Consider the following 25,318-nt stretch of genomic DNA (forward strand, 5'->3'; position numbering starts at 1 on the left):
TACCTACTCAATAAAGTAATTCACAGCCAACTCCTACAAAAGAGGTAAGGAATAACAACACTCTTCGTCTTTGATCACTGGACATGTGGTTTCAGGATGATGGGTCTTGGAATGCAACAGTTCCTGGCAGGCCCGTGTACCCCTCTTCTAAATACATAGGTATGTGAATGAGCAGGTTGGACCTCTCCTCTGGAAAGATTCCCTAAGCAGGATTGGTGCAGTATGCATCCAGCAACTTAATTAGCAGCACACCTGCTGAAGTTGAATAATTGCATTCTGCCAGTGAAGATCCATTGAGGCACCAATAGCTAGTTGAAATAAATAAATAAATAAATTGGAAGTCCCAGCCCAGATCAAGAATCCACCCTCCAGTGTAAATGTATACAAGCAGTAGCCACCTTTAATTATCCAAAAAGAGAGGTTAAAAAAATTAAGAATCTAAATAATCACGTGGTGATATCAGCTGCGAATTCTGCAAGCAAACCAGGTTCACCCGAAAATGCATTAGAGGTTCAATGCTAAATCAATCAATTTTTTTTCCTTACGGAATCTGATCATGCAGGTGAGCAGCTGGTGATTCAGGGCTCAAGAATGGTTTATTGAGCTGGGTAGTCATTTTTTTACAACCAACCTTTTGGTTCTATGAACCGCAAACAAGGCTCAATTATTATGTTAATGCAGAACTATTTCAAGATTACAGCTTCTAGCCTGACCCCTCCCTTTTAATTCAAGGTAAAACCAAACTGCTCCATCAGCATAAAAATCCAGCAGCATCAGGACTTATACCAAAGCGGTTAATGAAAGCAACAACCTGAATGCCCTCATTTGATAGCATAACCCTACTGGGCACCCATGGTCAGGATAAACATCAAATCACTATTAGTAATTACTCTAATAACAACCATTTTAGAGTTAACTATTAGAGATTACTCCTACTTTGCTTCTCAGTTCTTCAGGTAGAAACTGTGCCCTTTTGGAACATTGTTATTGGACAGAGCAGTTAAAAAAAGCAAAACTTTGAATTGTTTGCATAAAAAAAGAGACACAGTTTTTCAAACCTGTTCACGGAATTATTATTGCAATGAAACACCTTCACTATTAATCTACAAAAAAACAGCAGTGTATGATCCAGATAATTTGTTTAGTTTAACTTTAAAAAAAAAATCAGTAGAGTTGTGAGGCTAGTGGTCCAATGGAGTGCTACTTTCAACATAACCTACTGAAAAAAACCCTAAAAGAATAATTTTTCCCCAATAAAAATATCGATAGCAAATAGGCAGAAAGATTTAAAACACACTTTCCCATTTTTCGCAAAGGACATTTTATTAAACAAAATAAATAAACAAAATAGCAGAGATCACTATTTTAGCTACTTTTGTATTTCTGAGTGGGGAAAAAATGTCTTGAATTTCTATTATTCCCTTTGTTGAAATGAAGTACCATTTTGTCCTGAGCTTGGGACAACTCTATTTGAGTGACAGGGTTTCTTTAAAAAAAAAAATTGTAACAGCTGTTTAAAACTTGATCATGGCAAGTCTAAAACACTAACTTTGGCCAGATATACTGTTAAGAAACAAATTAATCATTTGGGTCCTAACTGGAACCAACTGCCTTTTTCCTAAAAAAATATTGGAGGTTGCCTTCTATAAAATTACAACATCAATCTAAAGCTCAAGGGTTACTTGCACCGAACTTCCTTGGATTGATACTTTAAAGCAGGCTTGTCCAACCCGCAGCCCACGGGCCACATGCGGCCCAGGTCGCCTCGTAATGCAGCCCAGTGCCCACCCCAACCTTCATGCCAGAGTCAGCGAGGAGGAGGAGGAGGAGAGGCAGGCGTGAGGCGGGGTGAGGTGAGCGCCAGGCCAAGCAGCAAGAGAAAAGGTGGGCGCTGTCAGAGCACCACCTCCTGCTTTTGCCGCCGCTGCTTCTGTCCCTGCTGCCCCCGCCGCTTCTTCCCCCGCTGCCGCCACCGCCGCTTCTGCCGCCGCCACCGCTGCTGCTTCTGCCGCTGCTTCTGCCCTCACAACGCTGCTGCTTCTGCCACCGCCGCTTCTGCCCTCACCGCCACCCCCGCCGCTTCTGCCCCCGCTGCCACTGCCCCCGCAGGCAGGGGCAGAAGCGGCGGCAGTGGCGCGGCAGAAGCGGCGGCGGGGGTGGCGGGCGGTGAGGGCAGAAGCGGCGGTGGCAGAAGTGGCAGCGGTGGCGGGGGCAGCGGCAGCAGGGGCAGAAGCAGTAGCGGTGGCGGGGGAAGGCTTCTGCCCCCGCCGCTGCTGCCTTCCAGTCCTGCCTCATCCAGCCGGGCCATTTGCAGGAGGAGAGGTAGGCGTGAGGCGGGTGAGCTTTCTCCCCGCCCACCGCAAAATTTGGCCGGAAAAATAAACTGTGATAAAAAAACTGTGATAAAAAAACCATGATAAAAACTAAAAATTTTTTAATAAATAATTAATAATAAATAATAAAAACATCTCACTAACCATTTCCAAATAAATTTAATGTGTTAACTATGTTTTCTATGGTTTTTTGGGATGATCAGGTATCATTACTGTTATTTTATTTTATGTGCGGCCCAAACCAAATTTTCATCTTCTAATGTGGCCTAGGGAAGGTGAAAGGTTGGACACCTCTGCTTTAAAGGATCTGAACTACAAATCCTAGACTCTCATGTTGGCATGAGATGAAGAAGCCCAAATCTGTAAGGCCATACTTACAAGTAGTCCTCATTTAGCAACTGTTTCGTACAGTGGCTATTTGCAGTTACAATGGTGATAAAAAACAACTTTTTGACCAAGCCTTGTATTTACGACCTTCACAGGTCTTTAAAGCAAAGTAAGATCATAGGCAGCCGTGGTTTCACTTAGCATCTGCTTTGCTTAATGACCAAAATATTTGATCCCCATTATGGATGCTAAAGGAGGACTATCTGTAGTTGGGGAAGATCAGTGCTGGTGAACAAAGGCTCTGCAGCTGGGGAGCTATTCTCATCCTTGCCTAGAAAGGCCTTGTCCGTGGTGGCTCCCTCCATTTTGAACATTATCCCATGTTTGCTAATGAAGACAGAAGAGAATCCTATCAATTGTTGGGGGTGAGGAGGATGGACATTTTCCCAGATGGAAAGCAAAATCACCCATGTACAAGGCATAGTTTAGCAGTGTTTTCAACGTCAATTGATACGTAGATGTCAACTCCCAGAAACCCAGCAGGCTGGCTGGAGAATTCTGGGAGCTGAAGTCCTTCACACACCTTCAAGTTGCTGAGGTTGAGAAATACTCTAGCATTTATCATTCATGCCAAGCCAGTAGTATGATAGTCTAGAAAAGTGGCTTTGCCTTGCTTTGTTTCAGTAATTTTGTTTTGGCTCAACCAAATTCCATGTAGGTTCACGGAATGGGGGCCTGCTATGCTGTCCTTTCCTCTTTTCTGCTCTTTCTCCTGAAAAAAGGCATGGATGGATTGGCTATTTTGAGGTGTTGTATGTAGGGGAAAAATAAAAATTTCACCTTTATGGGGAGCTAATAGAAAAATTAGCTGAGTTCTTCCCCTTTCTCCCAGAAAAAAGCATCAGTAGCAAATGGTTGCTTTAAATTTCTCCCCATATAAATTTGGGCTTTTAAAAAAGTCTAATCCTGAATCAGGTTGCTCTCATATCAAATCATAACTTTTAAACCTAAGTCAAAGCTGCTTCCCAAAGCGTATGCAGGTCTTTTATTCCTTGCCTTCAGGGCTACAACATTGTCCTTTAATGTAACTGTCCTCTGAAAGAGACTTGAAAAGTCAGGTTTTTTTTTTTTCACTATCTCCTTCAGAGATATTTGTTCTAACTTTATCACACCCATTTTAAAAAACATACTTGACAAAGCAGTTAAATGGTGTGTACTTTACCTTTTGTCCGATCAACAACCACACAGCTCTAGTCCAGTGGCCAAGTTTCAGGCTAATGTATACACCGCAGCATAAAAGCTGATAAGTTTTTGTATTTATCAAACTCAGCAACGTATTAGCAGAATTTTAATGGTTAATCAATTGGGGTGAAGATACTGCTAGACATGTGCCCACTGGATGCTCTTTCTTTTCTCTTTGATGGCTGTTATGCACTATTCTAACTGATAAAAATCTCAGGATTGAATGGGGGGGGGGATTCCAATTATACTATATAATCCCCCCAAAAGCCCTTCAACTGATATTTTACTATTAGTAATTTGTGACCAAAAGGATACAAAAAAGAGACTAATATTAGCTTCATTTAACTCATCTCAGTTAATTTTAAAGTTAATCTAAATCCATTTTTAATCTTAACCTAGCTTCTCTTCTTTTCCATTGGTTGATTGTTCTCACTGTCAGAAAATTTGTCATTTCCAGGTTAAATCTATTCTTGATCAGTTATTATTCCTTATCTGGCCCTTCAGGCGCTTGAGAAAATAGCTTGAACCCCCTCCTCTCTGTGGCAAAACCTCAAATATTGGATGTCTCCCCTGGTCCTTCCCTTCACTAGACTAGCCATGTCCAGTTCCTGCAACCATTCATCATGTTTTAGCCCGCAGTCCCAATTATCCTGGTAGCACTTCTCTGCACTCTTTCTAGAGTCTCAACATCTTTTTTTTATACACATCCAATAGCTAGCTTGAGTTGCCTAGATTAAAACCAAATCACTGGATATGATAGATTACCAATGTAATCCAGTTAAACCTCAAATGCTGATGTTTTTCAAACCTGGCAACTTCTGAGATGTGTGCACTTCAACTCCCAGAATTCCCCAACCAGCAAGGGATCCTGAAGCCAGCAATTTTGAGAATTGAAATCCACACATTTTAAAAATTGCCAGGTTTCTAAAATACTGACCTAGATCAGGACTGTCAAACTCGCGGCCTGTAGGTTGGATGCCTCAAGGGGGGAAAAGTCCTGATACGCCACATAATGACGTAAGTTTGACACTCCTGACCTAGATGATTCATTCTCACCAAGAAAGACTATATAATTAACTCTAATTTCAGTAGGCTTTTTAAAAAAAACACTGCTATCACAGCTACAAAGCTATACTATGTAATTGCCTTTATCACTGAACAGAACCTGTACCCTCTTCTGATTAAGAAACTGGACTTCCAATTTCTCCTTATTGCCATGCAAATCGAAGTGGTAGAAATGGGGCAGCCAGATTTGGACTTCAGGAACAATGGATAGGAATGTCCCAAAGATGTTTTTGTGTTTTTCAAGAGGCAACTGGACTTTCTGGTTTTTCTTTTAAGATGTTTAGCTTCTGAGCTGAAGAAGCTTCTTGGATGAGAAGCAAAACTTCTTCATAGAAAAACCAGAAAGTCCAGTTGCCTCTTGAAAAAGCATCTCTGGGACAACCATGACCTGGATGACTGAGAATCTCCATAGACAAATAGGCCTCTGGGTATTACCACAGTAAAGGAGAATATTTGTAGCACAAGATTGACATGAGGGGTCCTTGGTGCTCTTTGGGCTTGTTTGTTTTTTTGCAATGTTTCATTACCCAACTAGGTAATATAATCAGTGCTAGGAAGCAAGGACCCCACAGGCCTCTGGGAGCATGCCTGCATGCAGGGGAGCTTAAAAAACAATTAAAACTATTAAGCGCTCAAATCTTCCTCCTTAAGCAACCCAATCCCAAGCCTACTAATCCCAGGATCCCTCCTGCATTATTCACTTTCCAATTTCAATTTACTTGGTATCTTTTTGAGAGCTGGGATTGAAGTGGTCATAAACGCACACCCTTTTGCTTCATCATGTAGCCAAAACTGTCTCCCACTTCCTCTTCACTCAGGCTCTCTGAGCCACTTTATTTGAACACATGCTACCTAGCCTTCTCTTTAAAAAAAATAAAATAAGTTGGAAAACATTTGTTCTCTTCTTTAGCCAAACACATAGGAAGGCAGAACAAGGAAGGAACAACCACAACCAATCTAAGCTTTTGAAACTGCTCATCAACATTTACATGTAATGCCAAATTAGGTAGGAGACATATTTATGAGTTTCAGGGCACCGTGTCACTCAGAATAGAAAAATATTATGCTGACCCATATAACTTTAGCTTCTACTACTTCCGTTATTCATTTCTTGTGTAACACACTCCTACTACTGTATGTGAAAATGTTAATAAACCAATTTTTATCATCTTCAGTTAATCTTATAGATGGTGTTTTAAAGGATAAGAAGATTTAAATAGTCCATTTCCAATCCAAATGGAATAATCCAGAGATATATGCAGTGTAGACTCTGGCACCCTCGTGTTCTTTGTCAGGCTCTCACAGCCAAGGACTAGAGATGGAATCTGTAATCCGAATTCTTTGTAGCGCGCAAGACTGAAAAAGTCAACCAAAGGACTTGTTTCTGTGTATTGTGAGAATGTTCAAACTGTCCACCAATTTAACCACATCCAATTAAATTTCTGGATATCTGACTTGACTTTCTGTTAATATCCAAGAGAAAAACTGCTGAATTAAATCCATCACATCTGATTCTGGCCAAAGTTGTTCCAAGAAAATCAGTATCCATAGATCATGAACTGAGGTGTACCATAGTTTGATTCTGTTAATTATACACACACCGCCAAGCAGAAACAAACCTGGGTCTATAGCTCCAAACAGCATAAAGAATTCCAGTTCTGGAAACTATCAATCTGAGATAGACATCCACTCTGAACATACCAAAAGGAAGCATCAAAGTATGCCAGAAGGGACCTCATCAATTCTGATCCTGGCAAGGAGCAGTATTCACTTTTTGAGAATCGTTTTTCTGGTCTTCAAGAGTTGACTTGTCCTCCAAAATGGATTCTATATTTGGAGTCAAAATTGGAAGCCGGTCTCCACAATTACTGTTCCAGACACATCGATAGAGATCCCTGGAAGAAGCAAAGATAGGTGATGATCCCAGGGCTACATTCATGGGCACTCGAATATAGCCCTGGATCTAGGACTACCTTCTTAATCTTGGTTTCAGGACTGTGGAGCCTGGATCTAGAGCTTCTTATGCCTCGAGGGGGGAATTGAATACCTGCTATGTTTCTTTGATGTCACAACAGCATGTTGAAGGGTGCCATCAGCACAACAGAGGTGCACATGGATGTGGCGTTTGCGGCAAAGGACAGGCTGGGTGATGCGAGGCCAGGGCTCCATCGACTCCCTCGATCCCCGGCTCAGGATCAAGAAAGAAAATCTCTCGGTTTTGTGTGGAGGATTCTAGACACACACACATTAGGACAGAATGAACTTAAAAAGTTAGCGCCCCTTATCACAATCCAGGGAAGAAAAGCTAGCAGAAACATTAACCTGAGACACTAATTGAGGATACCACATTTTCTTCCAATAAGTCCAGGAAACAGCAACATATAGATTCTAACTGAAATTGTGTAAAGTGTAAAATCTGGGGGGGGGGTGGGAGGATATGGGGGTAGGGTAGGGATTGTAAAGCCTCCCCAGAAACTTTAATTTCCATCTATAAGCCAACAAAAAGATCTGACCAGGGCAACTGGCCTTGGGGTGTATCATTAAGAATCATGTAGCAATTTCCTATTTCTTTCATCCCGAGGTTTATGTTGTATCCCAGTATATTGTATGATTTACAGAGAATATCTCTGTCCAGTTTCCCAGACAGGATGACTTTCATTATAAGGGCTTTGTAACACAATCCATCTAGGTTAGAGAAAGCTGATTAAGATCCTCTTGGTCTTTCTTCATTTACAGAGTCATTGACTAAGATGGATGGCCCCCAAAATAAACAAATAAACAAACAAGGGTGCAAAATGGTGCAGTTTGTCTCCAGAACTCAGAAATATTCTCAGAAGTAGACTGCTATGTGATTTTGTGTGTGTGTGCTGAGCTATGGTGGCAGAGTGGTTAGAATGTAGTACTGCAGGGTAATTCTGCTAATTGCCAGAAGTTCGATCCTGATCGGCTCAAGGTGGACTCAGCCTTCCATCCTTCTGAGGTCGGTAAAATGAGGACCCAGATTGTTGGAGACAGTAAGCTGACTCTGTAAACTGTTTAGGGAGGGGCTGTACAGCATAAGGAGCGATATATAAGTTTTAAGTATTAAATGCAATTTTCTGATTTGGTACATGGACTATTCCTAGGGGCTTTCATCATCCAATCCAGCAGAAAGAATAAGGTACAGGTAGTCCTCATTTAGTGACCACTCATTCAGCAATAGTTTGAAGTTATGACAGCAATGAAACTAGGAGACAGGGCTGTTCATTAACATGGCGATTGCAGCATACCTATGGACATATGATTGTGATTCAGATGCTTAGCAAATGGCCCACAATTTCAATGTGGTTGCAATGCCTCATGGTCACATGACTGCCATTTGGGACCTTTACTGATGGCAAGTCAATGAGGAAACTGGCAAGTAAAATTTGCAGTCAAGTCACACCATGCTTAAAGATTGCCTGTGATCTGCATAACAACCACAACCAGAACTACTACTCTCAAGTTGCGATCACATGATTTAAAAAAAAAAACTGTACCATTGTGTCAAAAGAGTTCCCAGTCCCAATTATAGTAGTTCACTGAGGACTACCTGTATTCGAGAGCAGGGTCATTGTTTTCAAGTCTTTATATATGTTGGCAATAATCAACCATTTAACTTTATGCTTTATGTATTTTGAGTTTCTGTTGGCGTTGTCCTTTATTCAATTTGTCTATGTTTGGGTTGCTTTTCTTGCAACATAGAATACCACTTGCTTACTCAAAGGTTGTGCTCTTGTGACCCACTAAACTCTAACCCCAACCTTAATCCCAAGACAAAGTTTTATTCAGACAGCATACAATCCAAAACAAACAGAGCATATTATGGCTTAATATGGTTTATCCAATGTGGTAAGACCTGGCCTGGGTTTTTCACAATACTCTGAACCATAAACTTTACAACTTCCTAGTTATGCATCTTCTGAAAATTCAGCCTGCCGGTTCAAACAGGAAAATGTTACCTTTTTCCAGGCTTCACACAATCTTAAAATTGTATTCTGGTAGGAGGATTTGTAAAGCAAAGTGAGAAGGACAAGGGACAAAACTGTATGATTTAAATTACATAAAAATACAGCTACTATTTCCCACATATCTCATATTCTTACCTCTTTGTAAGTAAACTATAATTTGGAGATGAACTGGGAGGTGCAAGGGTCATGTAGCTATGTCAAATAGTGCCAAAAATTGAACACATGCTACTATCTGCTCTGGTAATTTGCTTTTCTCCCAATCCATTCTGTATCAATACGTCCTGCATAAATATCAAGTATTTATTGAGACTGCTGTGTTCTGAAATGCTCCAAATATTTATGTATAGGTTCGTCCATAACTCAGCCAAAAATTATGGTCTTAACATGTGCTGATATAGTTACGTGACCACACCCAATTTTTTCACTTTTGTGTGTTGTGACCGCCATAGTCATTAAGTGAACTTTTGCCTAATTCTGCTAAAAATTGGAAGTAAACACTGATTTACAGGGGGAGAAAAATCATAAATAGCGGTCAAGATTGTAAATATGGACTTGTTGCCAAGAACACAAAATATAGTCATGGGCCCGCAGGAGTGGGAGGACAGAACTCCGGGTCTTTTTTAAGTAGCTTTGGGAAAGTCCACTGTAACTTCGGACAGTTGCTGAGCAACTGGTCATAAGTTGAGGACTATCTGTAGATGGTTCCCATAGTTATGTAAGGATGCTAGAAGCACAATGCAAAGAAATAGAAGAAGCAGGCTTGATTTGGTCTGCTCAGACCTTGTTAGTTCACCCAGTCCTCTGCTGTAATATCCAGGGGAGCAAAATGCTTTAAAGACATAGCTTTATCACCCCATCTCTTCTCAAGGGAAGATAAGCAGGCAGGCAGACTTACCCAAGACAAAGGCAGGGGTTCATACTGCTGGAGGAAGTTGCATGGCAAAGGCTTATCCCGTAACATGCGAGGACAGGGCAAATGGTGTGGACACTAAACAAGTAAAGGAGAGAAGTCAATTGATATTACAGTAGTGGCCAAAATTGTGGAAACCTTTTGGGAAACGTGTATTTTTGAGGTTTGATGGCTAATAACATCATTTTTTTTTTAATTAAATATAAATGGAAAGATAATTTAATAAAGAATGCCATGCTATGAAGTTTGTTCAATTATCTATATTCTGTGAAATGTTATAGCCAAATAACCAGACAAAGGAAGCGCAACTTTCTTAGGTTGACATCAGGTAATTTTCCTTCATCTGATTGTAGCCAGTATGCATGAGTGTTTAGAGAGCAATCAGGTGTCATCTTGTTTTGGCAATGAGCCAATCAGATCACACTAGGATTCAGTTATTGATGTCATGTCTTGAAGCTGAGAGGACATTTGCCAGTGTGTTATGTGATCACTATCAAGTTGGTGGGTTTTTTGTGTTCCTTCACTTAATGAGCTTGTAAAACATAATAAAATTAAAGTAATGGTACAAAGAGTTGAATGGTGGCTCAGAAAGCAATGTAAAATAGTATTATTAAGTGAACAAGACTACAGTTATAAAGAAATTAGAAGAAAAATTGATGGAAATTTAACCAAAGGTGGCATTTATAAGTTTTTGAAGAGGTATAAGGAGACTCAGTCACTACAAAACCACACAGATAAAGGCAAGAAAAAGTGCACAATAGCAAGTGATGATAGAATTATGAGACTGCGCCTTTGTGACAGAAGAAAATCATCTGGGTGTATACAAGATGGAATGGCACAATGCAATGCGAAGTTGAATGCAAGAACTGTTTGGTGCAGACTGCAGGAATTTGGCCTAAAATTCCATGAAAAAAGCCACTTTTACCTCTGAAACAAAGGTTGAAAAGACTAAAATGGGCTAAAACCCATCTTAGCTGGATAGAGGAACAATGGGACAGTGTTATTTGGAGTGATGAGACCAAGATCCCCATTTAGTAGCGATGGCATAAAAATACACTTTTCCCAAAAGGTTTCCACAATTTTGGCCACTACTGTATGTTTCAGTAGTCCTGAGTCTTGATGAACACACAAATTCTCTGTTGTGCTTCATCACGCACGATATGTTTTTATACCATTTCTGCTCCCGTTCACCAATCAAGTGTAGCAACGCTATGTGTTCTCCCACCCTCCATTTTGTTCCCCCATCAACATTTCTTCATCTTCAGAGTGCCAATGACAAAAAATACGGCTTAAGTTCTGATCAAAAGACAAAATTTGCATGTTTTCTGGACTCACAATCAAAGGTATGGTCAAAGGCAGAAAAGAATTCTGACTTAAAAAACAAAACAGCACTCCAGAAATATTTACCCAAGAGCAAAACAAGATTTGCTTGAAATCCAACACAGCAGATGAGACATTTTTTACATTCTAATGTAGCTTTAATAAATGTAATTCTGGATAGAATTCAGTACTTACTGGAGCAAACACATAAGCTTCTTCTTTTACTTTATCTGCTTCCTGAGAACAAAATGAAAAAAGCTTCAATCAATAAAAATGGTGACCTCCAAACTTTTCTATAACCTTAACATAGAGGCTCATAGGCTTTGATATACAATTTTTGAGTGACTGCTACAACTTATTCAAAGCCTGGAAGATAAACAGAGACAGAAACAAAACAAATTATTTGGGAAATTAACATTTAAATTAAATTAAGGCTACAGTAAATACAAAAACATTTCCCCTCAAAGTTGGAGGGGGCGAATCCTGAAAGCTCATACCTTATGCACACTTCAGAATAGAGACAACTCTCCCTGCAATTAGGGTAGGACAGAAGAATCCATTCACTGCTTAATTAAATCAGATTTTGAGAACATGTGTAAACACATAAAGAAGAACTGGAACAATTAAATGACACTGCAATGCATGTGGGAGAGAACCAAAACCCAAACAGATACTTATTAACTGCATCCTTGCTTTCAAACAAACCACATAAAATTATCCCTAACTTAAGAACCATCTAATGAGATATATCTGATGCATTAATGTTCCCTTACCATCATTTTGCAGCCTCCCTCCCCTCCACCTTTTAAGCAGGCCATTAACTGGAGAAATGTGACTCACCTTCAAAATAACATCCCGGGCCTCCATGAGCATTTGATGGCCTTCTTTAGTTCCATTTTCAACCAGAACCTAGAAAAGGATATAAAACAGGGTAGACAAATAAAGGAGGGTCTGCAGACCAAATGCAACTCAGGTTGTCACTTCAGCTCTTAAAACTTCCTTTTTGGTGGGGTAAACCCTGACCTTTCTTTCCATACTGGTCTCTTTCTCAGAGTACTGAAAAGACACCTTCTTCATGCAGTCAGAAACAGACTATCATTGTTTACTGCCTCTTTGAGAAAGACAGAACAGAGTGAGGGGTGGAAGGGGTGTTGATTTCTTGTTCCAATATTTATCCAGGCCACACATAGGATAAATTAAATCCTTGTTATCACATGAAAATCTGTTCTAACAAGAAGGGAGACTCCAATAACATGGATAAAAGGTTCAAAGGAGGGCGGTTAAGAGGGTTAAGGGGCTGGAGTTAAGAGGGTTAAGCTTTCAGGCAGCAACATCAAGAATAGCATGGAGCACAACCACCATGTAAAGAATGAGGAGACGACTTTCTTGTAGCCAGCAATACTCAGCAGAATCCAAGAGGCTATAAGGGCAAACCATGATCCACAGGCTGCTATCTCTCAACCCACAACAGTCATCAAGCGTGTTCCATGTGAGAACCCGGCCAAGTTTCTAGGCAGAGCAGAGAGTAGTCAACTGACTGAATCCATTCAAGCAATTCAGGGCATCTTCCTTACCAGAAAGTTGTTAGTTTTCTTCCATAGGTTTTTCACTTTTGCTATTCTCTGAGCATAAGTTGGCAGGTCGTTGAGAGAGAAAGCGGATACTGAGAGATCAAACGTCATCTGTGGAGGAAAAGATAAAAATGGAAATTAAACCATTCTCCAATTACAAATTCTATTGGTAGAAATCAGAGTCCCTGGTTTGAGGATCAAATGTTAAAGTCTGCGCTCAAATACGGCATGCTCTCTTCATCCATATACCTCACAGGCCTAACGTGAGGATCCAGTTAAGGTATAGGGAGAGGTGCTACATCCAGCATCCTTAGCAAATTAAAGGTAGGACAAACACATTTTTATTAAAGGAGTCTTTCTAGTAAGAGCTTCTCATTTTATTCAATCACTCTACATGCTGTCTGGTGAATTCTTGGGAGTTGAAGTCACGTGTCTAAAAGTTGCCAAGTTTGAAAAACATTGCTGTAGGTGGTTGGTTATTGGAAAAATATTCTAACGATGAGGAAAAGTACAACACTAAAATAATTGCCAATTCCCTTTCCTATATTCTTCATGCCTTAAACAGCTCTTCAGAATAACAGAGTTGGAAGGGACCTTGTAGATCATCTAGTCCAGGGGTCGCCAACCTTTTGGACCTCAGGGACCACCAAATTCATAATTTTAAATCCCTCGGACCAAAATCCCCAAAATAGTCTGCAGGAAAATTCTCCACCCCGTTTTCCTACCGATCGATCATTCTTTATTTGGGATTGCCTGGCCACTGGGCTGCTTTTTTCCACTTCTTTCTTCTGCTTTTGGCTGCATGCAAGGAAAGCAGCAGAAGTTTTTCTTTCTCTCCCCCAAACTCCACCAGAAATGAGTCTTTGTCACACCTGCGCAGCCTCTTGGAGCAAGAGGCCTTTCAGGGTCCCGAAGACTCGTTTCTGGCAGAGTTTGGGGGAGAGAAAGAAAGACTTGCAGCTTTCCTTGCATGCAGCCAAAAGCAGAAGCAGAAAGAAGCAGCCCAGTGCTTAGGCCAGGCGCATGGGGCGAGTGAGACAAGCTCCCCTGCTCCGCTCTTTCCACCCTCCCCCCACTACCTTGTGTTGTTTGTAATGCAAGTGATGCAAGCCTTGTGTTCCCACGCAGCCTGGATTAATTGCCTTGGGAGGTGCTTTGGGGGTGACATTTCTCTACGGACCACCAAAATTTTCTCACAAACTAGTGGTCCCCAGCCCACTGGTAGGTGACCATTGATCTAGTCCAATCCTCCGCCCAAATCAGGAGAGCTACACCACTTCAGACAGATGGCAGTCCAGTCTCTTCCAACTGTGCAACTATGTGTATGTACACAGAAACATAAAATATACAACTATAGATATATTTATTTAAAATTGTCAGCTGGTGCTCCATTCAAAATCCAAGAAAGAAATACTTAGACTCTTTTAAAGATATCTTTTACTGGAAATGAAGTGGTAGGAACAAGAGGATTCTGAATCTGAGGAAATAGGCACATAAATCACATATACAAAGTGATGGAAATGTTCCCACCCCCAATAGTTCAAATGGTTCTTCCAATTAAAAGTTGTGAATATCATCATGTGGACATCTTCAGGTGGTGATGAAGTTTCTGTCCGTTGACCTTGGCATACTTTGATAAAGGTTTGCAGCTGCGCAGAGAAGAAAAAGCTAAGCAAGAAATAGAAACCTAAGCAAGAATGTACTTCCCCCCATCTCAGTTTATACAATACTAGTTTGTATCACCTCCAGCTCGCTTCCCATACTTTTCCCCACTCCTCCACCCGCTACTTATGGCAGCCGAAAGATGCAAAACAAAGGTAGAAGATCTTGAAGGCTGACAAAAATATTTATATGAGTTATCTACGTATATTGGGAAACATATCTCTCTTTTATACACTGCGTATGAGTCCTTTTTTCTTATGTCCAAGCCAAGTGGATAGTTTCTAACATTTTCTAATACTATCATAAAAGCTTCCAGCTTATAAATTAATGCACCCAAAGTAGATCAGTTTTAACTTTTAAGCCACAATGGAATCAGGTGGAGATTGTAAATAAGTCAGCGAAGTAAATTCTTGTGAGAGTGCTAGAAAGTTTCTCTAGGGAAAATATTGCACTGAATATCCCCAACCCAGAGATCAACAGGGACCTCAAGAGTTGGCATGGTATATTCATCAAGTCTTCTGGGATTCAAGCTCTTTGGAATGCAGCTGTGAGTTGTGCATACCTGTGGCCCAACGGGGAAAGCCTGCCTGAAGTAGACACCAGGAAAGCAGAGCTCTTGGGATTCAGAGATGCCTAGGAAGAAAACAGACAGGTAAATCCACAGAGAAGGGAGCCTGTGAGGGGGAGAGAGGTGGAAATCCAACAGGTGATCCTGAAGGTTACACAGGGAAACCACAAGTAAAGGTGGGGCGTGGGACAAACCAGCATTATATCTCAATCAAGAATGTTAGCATTACCAATTCTACTTAAGCGAAATACTTTCTACTGAACATACATCACAATAATATACTTGGCATCAAACAAACAAAGAAAAAAAGTTCTGAATGATCAAATGTAGAAGCTCATTACAACCTTGGAAGAGGCCATAACATATCATGATGGCTCTCACCAGATTTCCAATGATTAGACAGATTGTGCTGATTATCCACCTTGTGCTTAGATTTATCCTACACAAGTCTAGCTGGAAGAAGAATGACACTGAACAGGAACCCAAGCTTCAATATGTATGCCATATGTAATACAGTAAAATGTGTAAGATAGTTGACTATATATCCTATATGCACAGCTTTTGCTGATATATGAACTACCGAAGCACTGTAGAGACACAAGACATACTCCAATATGTGAATTTTCTAGTTTAATGCTTTGGACTCAGGTCTTCTGTCTTCCTTAAGTTTGCAATGAACTAAAATGTTTCCAGTTTCATTAGAAACTATGTTCCTGGTGGAAATTGACATTGCAGACAGGACCCAACTAGGAACGAAATAAAACCCAGAAACAATCCTGCAGGAAACATCCAAGGAAAAATCATGATCCAGTTGTGCTAACCCATGGATGCATATTATTATTTAGTAAACTTATATGCCACCTGATACCCAGCAATTCTGGAAAGTACTATATGAAGATTTTGTATTGTAACATTTCTTCATGAATTTTCATCAGGTACAAAGATAAAACATTGGCTCCATAAACACAACTGCAATCGGATGTGTCTTCCTAAAAATAATGCTAAATTTAGGCATATGATTGTCAGGAGGAGAACAGAGCAATCACCTTTGGGGCCTAATTCTTGAGACCTTCAAGAAGAGATTGGACTGCCATTTGTCAGAAGTGGTGTAGGGTCTCCCGCTTGGGTGGGGGATTGGACTAGATGACCTATAAGGTCTCTTCCAACTCTGATTATCTGTTATCTGTAATTCAAAGGAAGTTACCTGCTGGTCTAAAAATTAAAAAGGAAAACCTTTTTGCTTGAGAAAGATAACATCAGCCTGGGAAAATAAAATACCCTACGCATTTTCCTCCCCATCTCACCTCTCATCAGTTTCTCTGCCAGGGACAGCATGTGAACAGAACAATCAATATTCATGTATTCTTTCAAGCTTTCGCCCCAGATACTATGGGCTGCCCTAAGGCGTAGAAAAAAAGCAAAATAGATTAGATGGATGGATGGGGAGATGGATAGACAGACAGGAAAGATGGGCAGATAGACTCAGACAAATGATAGGTAGGTAGGTAGAAAAGAAGGATGGATAGATTGGATGGATAGATAGTTTTTTACATAAGAAGACACATTACCTCCTCGTCTCCCACCAGGTCTGTTGGCTTCCCCCAATGGAAAGCCAATTCTGTCACAAGCATATTTCTTGAACCTCTTTTTCTGTAGCCTTGTGTTCCCCCTCTTATACTGACTGCGGAGACCTGGCTGCAGATTTCCCCCCATTTTAGAAACATGATCCTCTTCAAAATAGATGGGAAGCTCCACTTCCAGAATGTCTCCATTTAAGAAAACTAGGAGCCCTAACCCAAACTTGCCCAGTTCACATGTGAAACAGCTGGCTTGATAGCATTCATACCCTTCAAAAATGTTATGCAGAAGCCACAGCCAACAAAAGATTGCCTTCCCCTCTCTTTCCCTTGTTTTAGATACTCTCTCCCTCTACTAGGGACATAAGTCTCATTGTTGCTGCTGCAGAGAAAGGCAGTTTCTCCTTTCCAAGGGGATACTCACCAGCTGACAGCACCGGTTCCTGAGCCAAAATCCAGCAAAGTTTTGGGCTGGAAATCTGGCACTCGCTTCTGGATCTGAAGGGAACAAAGTTGCAGAGAAAAAGGGCCACTTTCTCAATTTGGAAGGACAGTGTAATATTTGCCAGGCTTAATAAGGTAAATCACAACTTATTTATTTTTTAAAAAAGACCTATGCTTTAAATTTGGCAGAGGTGCTACTTATAAGCTTATTTTCACTGAATTTCAAAAGAAGCTGCTGCAGTACAGGTCCTGTCCACATCATCCCAATTTCAATTGTTAGAAATGAGCACCCACAAGAAGACAGACTACCTGATATTCGTGGCCAAAAAACCAATGGGGTATGGGAATATTTTGGGATTTCTGAACCTTACACCTGACTCCTTTCCTATAACATTTAGACAGCTGAGTATGAGAAGTTACTCATCAGCTAAATTTGGTTCTGGTACATGAATAGTATTTCAATAGTAATTTTGGCTTATCCTATAAAATGGTTAATATTGGAACAATGCAGATAATCAATGGTTGCGCCCTAAAAGTATCTACCTCTCTTTTTCAAAGAAAGAAGATAAAGGAGAAATGCAACCTAGAACTAAAGAGAAAATTCCTAACAATGAGAACAATCAAACAGTGAAACAAAAGCGGACTGTCAGAAATGGTGTAGGGTCTCCTGCTGGGGCAGGGGGTTGGACTAGATGGCCTACAAGATCCCTTTCGACTATGTTAATCTGTAAATCTGTGAATTGCCTTTGGAAGTTGTGGGTGCCCCATCACTGGAAGCTTTTAAGGACTGGACAGTCATTTGTCAGAAGTAGTATAGGTCTCCTGTGTGTGAAGGGAGTTGAATGACCCCTAAGTCACCTTCCAGTTCTGTTACTGTTGCTGTTACAAAGCTGAGATGTTAAGAATGAGTAAATATTCAAATCCAGAAGAGTGACAGGATTCTAAGCCTGGTGTTATGTCCATGCCCACTCCATGAAGCCCTGCAGGATTGTCTTCTCTACGTCATCTTACCCACTGAAGTTATAACTGTAACTTACTTCATGGAATGCTCGACTCACTGCTGCATAGTTTGCATCCATCCGGCTGACCATGTACAGAAAGCTGAGCTCTTTAGTATATCTTGAGAAAGAAAAATTGCAATTGTGGTCAGTACAAAAAAAGAACACACACCCCAAACACACATACTCCAACTCCCCAGCCAAATGGAAGTCATCTAAAGTCATGAGAATCGCCACCATAAAGTGGAGGCAAAAAGCAGACCTTTTTCAGAGCATACAGTGAGGTAGCTCTCATTCTGATAACATTGGGCTTTTCTCTCAGGCCTTGGGAGAGTGCTTTAGAAGCCCCTTTCCACTTTTGTTTCATCGTACATAGAAGAGGTTTGTATTTTTTTTAATGATTCAAAGAGAGTAAAACAAGAAGGGTCAACTATGTCTTCCTCCAGTAATCAGAATCCTGAGTTGTAAACACTCACTTCAATTCTTCCCAGTGGAAGGTTGTTTGACGAACAGCAGTCAAAACCTTTTGCTTCAGCATATCACTTTCATCTAGAGATCCACCTAAAAAGATGTATGGGAAAGTATACTAGGACTATTGTTGCAATTATTACATTTTTATCTCATCCTTTCCCAAGGATACATCATTACTCAGCCTCTTACAGTCTACCTACACAATCAGCCCTGACAGGTGGGATCAGTTAAGACACAGTGATCAATCCAAGACCATTCAGAAAGATGGGGGTTTTGGAATTCCGGCCCCTCTATACACAGCCCAGCTTTTCTGTAGGGGACTCAACAATTCCCCAATATAAGTTGTCTTGACAGAGGGAAAATGGACAAATATCTCCATTTACTTTCTCAAAGGGAGGAAAAACTAACATTCTAATATTTAGTATTCACAGGACTCCATCTTTGTAGAAAAGGACTGTCACAAATAGCATTGTTAGAGATGCAACGAGGATAATGCTTCTTTAAAACATGTTTTTATAAAGTCCTATACTGAGGGAAAAATATTTGATTACATAAATTGTGCAACAAAATCTAAAATTTTCAAGGAATAATATTCCTTGGAATTGCAGGTAGTCTATGAATTGCAGCCACTTAAGTGACTGTTTGAAGTTACAACAGCACTGAAAAAAATGACTTGTGACTGTTTTTCAACCTTACAAACATTGCAGCATCCCCACAGACATGCGATCAACATTCGGACACTTGGCAAGTGGTATATATTTATGAGTTGCACTGTCCCTTGGTCACGTAATCATCATTTATAACCTTCCCAGATGGTTTCCGACAAGCAAAATCAATGTGAGAAGCCAGATTTGCTTTATGATCAAATGATTCACTTAAGAACTGTGCAAACAAGGTAATAAAGTGGGGCAAAACTCCCTTAACAACTGTCTTGTGTAGCAACGGAAATTCTGGGCTCAGTTGTGGTCCGAAGTTCGGGACTACCTGTATATATCTGGTGCATGGAATTTAACCGTCGGACAATATAAACAGTTACTATGGCCAAAAAGCTAATATTGCACCATTAGAAAGATGAATTAATGAATCAATTCACTCAATGGATTGAAGTCCTGATTGGACTTGTCACCTTTGAACTGATTTAGAGACATAACCTTTGTATAGGCAAGATAATGAAATATGAGACTCATTTATATAGAATTCAGAATAAAGTCATATAAATATATTAAAAGTGTGTACATAAATGCTATTTGGACTAGACAGTTATTCATAGAACTATAACTCTTTACTGTTATGACATATTATTTAGTCATATTTCTTTCTCCATGATTTCATATCTAACTATTTCATGGTGGCGCATTGGTTAGAATGCAGTATTATAGGCTAACTCACTATTCACTGCCAGCAGTTCAATCCTGACCAGCTCAAGGTTGACTCAGCCTTTCATCCTTCTGAGGTCAGTAAAATGAGGACCCAGATTGTTGGGGGAATATGCTGACTCTGTAAACTGCTTAGAGAGGGCTGTAAAACACTGTGAAGTGATATATAAGTCTAAGTGTTATTGCTATTCTTCAAGTTTTCTTTCTTTCCAACTCTTTAACTATCCTGTATATTTCTGATATTGTACTTCAATAAAAATTAAGAAGTGTGTTGATCCTATTTTCTCTCTATCATCCATACCCCACTTTCACCTTTCTGCTGGACCAGGACTTCTGCATCCTTCCTCAGCTTCTGTTCCAGGAGCTGTGCTTTTTTACGCAGATCTTTCAAATCTATTGGACGTTTGCGGCTCCAGAGGTAGTTGCTAAAAGATTCGGACTTCTTCTCCATATCACATATGGGAGATTCTGGGAGAAAGAACAAGACTCATGCAGAAACCAACACTGGGCTCTGCAACAGCTATTGAATCTAAAAAGTGTCCCAGAAGACAATGATAAACAATATTCAATGTTGTTGCTAAGGAAATTATAGAGATACATCCATGGGATTGTGCTCAATATAATAATATAGGTAGTCCTCGATTCACAACAGTGCATTTAGTGACAATTCAAAGTTACAATCGCATTGAAAAATCTGACATGATGGTTTTTTACAGTTATGACATTTGTAGCATCCCTAGGATCACGCGATCAAAATTCAAATGTTTGGCAACTGGTTCATACTTATGATGGCTGCAGTGTCCAAGAATCATGTGATCATCTTTTCCAATCTTCTAACAAGCAAAGTCAACAGGGCAGCCAATTCATTTAATAACTGTGGCAAGAAAGTTTGTAAAATGGCACACTTAATGTTTCACTTAACAAGAGAAGTGTGGTGCTCAATTGTGGTCATACATCAAGGACTATCTATATTTTTATGGATATGTTTTGCAAATGCATTTTATTTATTTTTATTAAACACAATTGAATATATCTGGTACATTGTTACAGATGTATTGCATGAGAGGCAATGGAACAAGATTTAAGTGAAAAATAGAGAAAAAATACTCTCTAAACTGAAAACAACTAGGACCACTGAATTCACCCTGTCATTTCAATTTCAAAAACTGTACAGGTAGGACTTAATTGACCCTGGAATTATGGTTGTCAGTTGTACAGGTTTTTAAGTGGGTCATCATGTGACCAATATGATTTCGTGACTTTTTTTGTGTGTGTGTGGCAGCACTTAAGGAAATCACCATGGTTAATGGATTGTGTCTGCAATAGACTTTACAGAAGTAAAGTCTAAAGAATATTGTAAATTTTGATCATGTGATTGTAGCATGTTGCAAACAGCCATAAATGTGGGCTGGTTGCCAAACACTCAAAACGTAATCACATATAAAGAATGGTTGCAGGATTTGGGTTTGTCTAGTCTAAAACAAAGAAGAATTTGGGGGGACATGATAACAGTATTCCATATTTGAGAAGTTGCCACAAAGAGGAGCTATTTTCCAAAGCACCACAACGCAAGACAACAAACAATGGACGGAAACTAATCAAGGAGAGAAGTAACCTGGAATTAAGGAGAAACTTCCTAACAGTGAGAACAATTAACCAATGGAACAACTTGCTGTCAGAAGTTGTAGGTGCTTCATCACTGGAGGTTTTTAAGAAGAGACTGGACAGCCATTTGTCTGAAATGGTATAGAGCCTCTTGTTTGAACAGGGGGTTGGACTAGAAGGCCTCCAAGGTCACTCCCAGCTCTATTCTGATTGATTGATTGATTGATAACTTCAGAGGTCATGTTTGGAACTTTAAATCTGACTGGTATGTACTTTTTTTTTGGGGGGGGGGGTCCATCATAACTCTGAACAGATGCTAAACAGCTGGTTGTAAATCTGAGACTACCTGTAGCATACCTTCAACTAAGACACTAGCTGATATACCCAGACAATCCAATCTTTAATGAGTTTTACTCACGGGCTACCCAAAAGGAAACTGCTTGCACTAACTCAGGCGGAAGCTTCACACATTTGAGATGGAGGATGCCTGGGTGTTTTCGGTGAGGAATGTTGTTCAGGAAATTTGAAGAATTATCTACTTGAGAAACATTGGGAACAATGGTCGCCAACTTCTGAGCAAGAAGACAAGAAAGAAAAGCTTAGGACAGAGTTAAGATTTAATCATAGATAGGCAAATCCCAAAATGACAAAAATCCTGAAGGACTACAGGAACCCAAAATTTATGTTGCTAAGCAAGATAGTTAAGTGAGTTTTGCCCCGTTTTATGACCTTTCTTGCCACAGTTGTTTAGCTGTTATTTAGTAACACAGTGAATCTGGCTTCCCCATTGACTTTGCTTATTAGAACATTGCAAAAGTTATCACATGATCCTGGGACACTGCAATTATCATAAAATATCAGCAGGTTGTCAAGCGCCTAAGTTTTGATTATATGACCATGGGGATGCTGCAAGGATGATAACTGTAAAAACAGTCATAGATCATTTTTTCCAAGGCAGTTGTAACTTCAAATTGTCACTAAATGTAAGGTGATTAAGTTGAGAACTACCTGTACAAGATTCTTTCTAAAGTGCAGCTGTCACAAGAATATGCAGACTTTAATTTTCTGACTTTCCAATGTGTCACTGGGCACACATATTAACTTCTGTTGCAATAGAAACAATTAACAGTTATTATTTGAAATACCTTTCAAATCACAGCAAATACTGTATGTGGTTCTAATTATGATTAGAGTATAACTGTATTCCCTGAATTAAAGCCACATTGTTGTTTCTGGAACAGAAACTAAAATTGACACTTGTTCTGCTAAGAAATTGCTTTTCTGGAATAATTCTTATTTAACAGGCAAAAGTATGGGGACAGGGTGAAAAATTGGGGCTGAAAATAGTTAATCCACCTATTAACTATTAAGACTTCTGAAGTTGGGAAAAGAATAATTCCTCCCTGAAAGCACTGAATGGCAAAATATTTATTCAAAACATTTACTATAGTCTTAATTTGGACCTGAAGTATTGGAAGCCTTGGAAATATCAATGATTTTAATTTTTTATTCCAAGTTACATAACTTCCTATGTCAAATTCATAACCCTGGGCAGCAAATACCAGTCAAAATCTATGTAAAAATAGAGAACTATATATCACGTTGACCATCTTAAAGAGTTCATCAACAACTGAAAAATCAAAGTTAATGTTAGGTTATGATTGAAAAAAGCACTACCAATTTATTTATATTTCATATTTCTTAACTGTCCATCTTTCTCAGGTGCATGGCACTTGATTAACTCCAAAAGAAAAGTAACATTAATACATAAGATCGCTTGTAGAAATATAATATTAACATACAGATAGTCCTCAACTTGCAACAGTTCATTTAGTGACTGTTCGAAGTTACATCACTGAAAAAAGTTATTTATGACCGTTTATCACTTATGACCATCATATGATTTACATTCAGATAATTGACAACTGACTCACATTTATGACGGTTGCAGTGTCCCAGGGTCATGATCCCCCTTTGTGACCTTCTAATTAGCAAAGTCAGGGAGGAAACCCGATTCACTTAACAACCTTGTCACTAATTTAACAGCCACATTGATTCACTTAAAAACTGTGGCAGGAAAAATCGTAAAATGAGGCAAAACACACAAATATCTCACTTAACCACATACATTTCAGGCTCAATTGTGGTCATAAGTTGAGGAATACCTGCATTTAGCAGCTCTTACATTTTTAAAAAAATCCTGAGCCCTTTATAACCATCCTTAATATCATTCAGCCATTTATCTCTTCACTTAATTATATCCTGCCTTTATTTCTACAAATAACTTAAGATGGCAAATATACCCAACACACCTTCCGCCTCCTATTTTCCCAATAACAACCCTGTGAGTCGAGTTGGGCTATGAGAGGGAGAGACTGGCCCAAAGTCACCCAGCTGGCTTTCATCCTAAGGAGGGACTAGAACTCCCTGTCTCCCAGTTTCTGGTAATTCTCATAATTACATGAATAATTACTTAATATAATTCATTAATATCCCAACTTTTCTCTAAAAAAGAACAGACGTGAACCATATTTCCATGGCCGATTCGCTTTCAAATTGGGGTCTCCCCACCTCCCAGCCACCACTTCCAAACCAGCGCCTTCATTGATGGATGGACTAAAATACCCATCAGCCATAGTCTCGACTGATCTCACTACATAGTTTTATGCGGTAGAAATAGCCACGTGGAGGATACCGCTTGTTCCCTTTTAATGGTTATTATTTGCACAGCCCTAATTAATTGGGATTAAGAGTTCCCGCTTTTGAATTCATTCGAATGATATACTACTATTCGCTTGAATCCAGATCAAAACGCACTGGAGCCCGCCCGCTCCTTCTTCACCCGACCAATTCATCATAACGTATAAGGACCAAACAGAGAGAGAGAGAGAGAGAGAGAGAAATGATTTTTTAAAAAGTCTCACTCTGACTATTAAAGGAGTAAAACCAGCGTGCGCGTACGCTGCCCGCAAATGTTTCATTGCCGCCATCTTCTGCAAGAACTTGCTGCCCAGCGCGCAGGCGCAATATTAGAACCGCCCCTCTGGAAACCCATCGCGGCCGCCATCTTAGGAAGGGATCAAACAAAGACGCAGAAAAGACGTCTGCGCATCTCTTTCGCTCACGTTGCCCTGCCGTTTGAGGGAGGGGGCGGCCTCAAATGCTTCCCGAACGGCTGATTGGTTGTCGAACCACCTTTGCGTTTTCAGCATCCTTCCCTAAGGCTCCGCGGGCGGGCGGGTTTTTTTTTTTTTTTAAAGCTACGGCAAGGGGGTTTATTTGCATAAAGCTTTCAGATTTGTTCATTCTATTGGTTGACCCGATGCGTTCAGACCATATATCCTGCCCCTTTATTTGCATATCAAGCGCGCGCAATGTATTTCAAGCTGATCTGGGGAAAACTCGGAAAGTATTTTTCCTCTGTTTCCTTCAGCAGATGTGGACGAAGGGGGAGGGAGGAATATCAATTTCTCTCCGCCTCTCCCCTCATTTTCTTTGCTTCTGGGGGGAAGAAGGATTCTTTCTGAAATAATTCAACATAATAATATTGCAGTGCTGAATTCTCCAGAGAGTGATTCACAAACTAGCCCTTTGATCTTAGGTGTTGTGTGAAACCACCCCATATAATATGAATCTCCCAAACTATCTTTGAGTCACCTGACGTTTAGTTAATTACAACTAGTTTATGATTCAAAAATTATATACCGAAACTATGCACTCCTATATACTATATGAACTATGTACTCTGAATAATTAAATATTTCCATCACTTTGGACAGGATTTTTTTCTTGGTTTATGGACCTTTTGTCATAGTATCTAGCTGGAGAAAAAAAATTAAGAAAGATAGAACCTGTTTAAT

General features: G+C 39.9%; 1 protein-coding gene across 3 annotated transcripts; it reads right to left on the minus strand.

Annotated features, from left to right (window-relative positions):
* Nucleotides 1–5,830: 5,830 nt before the first annotated feature.
* Nucleotides 5,831–24,458, minus strand: METTL17 (methyltransferase like 17). Of its 3 annotated transcripts, none has more exons than XM_087916523.1 (14): nt 24,383–24,458; nt 21,877–22,027; nt 20,166–20,321; nt 18,483–18,567; nt 18,046–18,127; nt 16,989–17,062; nt 16,292–16,386; nt 14,982–15,052; nt 12,761–12,868; nt 12,027–12,095; nt 11,382–11,423; nt 9,852–9,944; nt 7,015–7,199; nt 5,831–6,862 (listed from the first exon to the last, which is right to left on the minus strand). In XM_087916523.1, the coding sequence occupies exons 1-14, from the start codon at nt 24,446–24,448 to the stop codon at nt 6,706–6,708; spliced, it is 1,434 nt and encodes a 477-aa protein (XP_087772649.1). In that variant the 5' UTR covers nt 24,449–24,458; the 3' UTR covers nt 5,831–6,705. The 3 variants fall into 3 exon arrangements, with proteins under 3 accessions (XP_087772649.1, XP_026576416.1, XP_087772650.1); XM_026720631.2 differs by having other exon boundaries at nt 21,877–22,030; XM_087916524.1 differs by lacking the exons at nt 14,982–15,052; nt 16,292–16,386; nt 16,989–17,062 and having other exon boundaries at nt 21,877–22,030.
* Nucleotides 24,459–25,318: the final 860 nt, after the last annotated feature.

This window comes from Pseudonaja textilis, chromosome Z, assembly GCF_049901715.1.
Source record: "Pseudonaja textilis isolate UNSWEBS1 chromosome Z, rPseTex1.2, whole genome shotgun sequence".
NCBI classification, from domain to species: domain Eukaryota; kingdom Metazoa; phylum Chordata; class Lepidosauria; order Squamata; family Elapidae; genus Pseudonaja; species Pseudonaja textilis.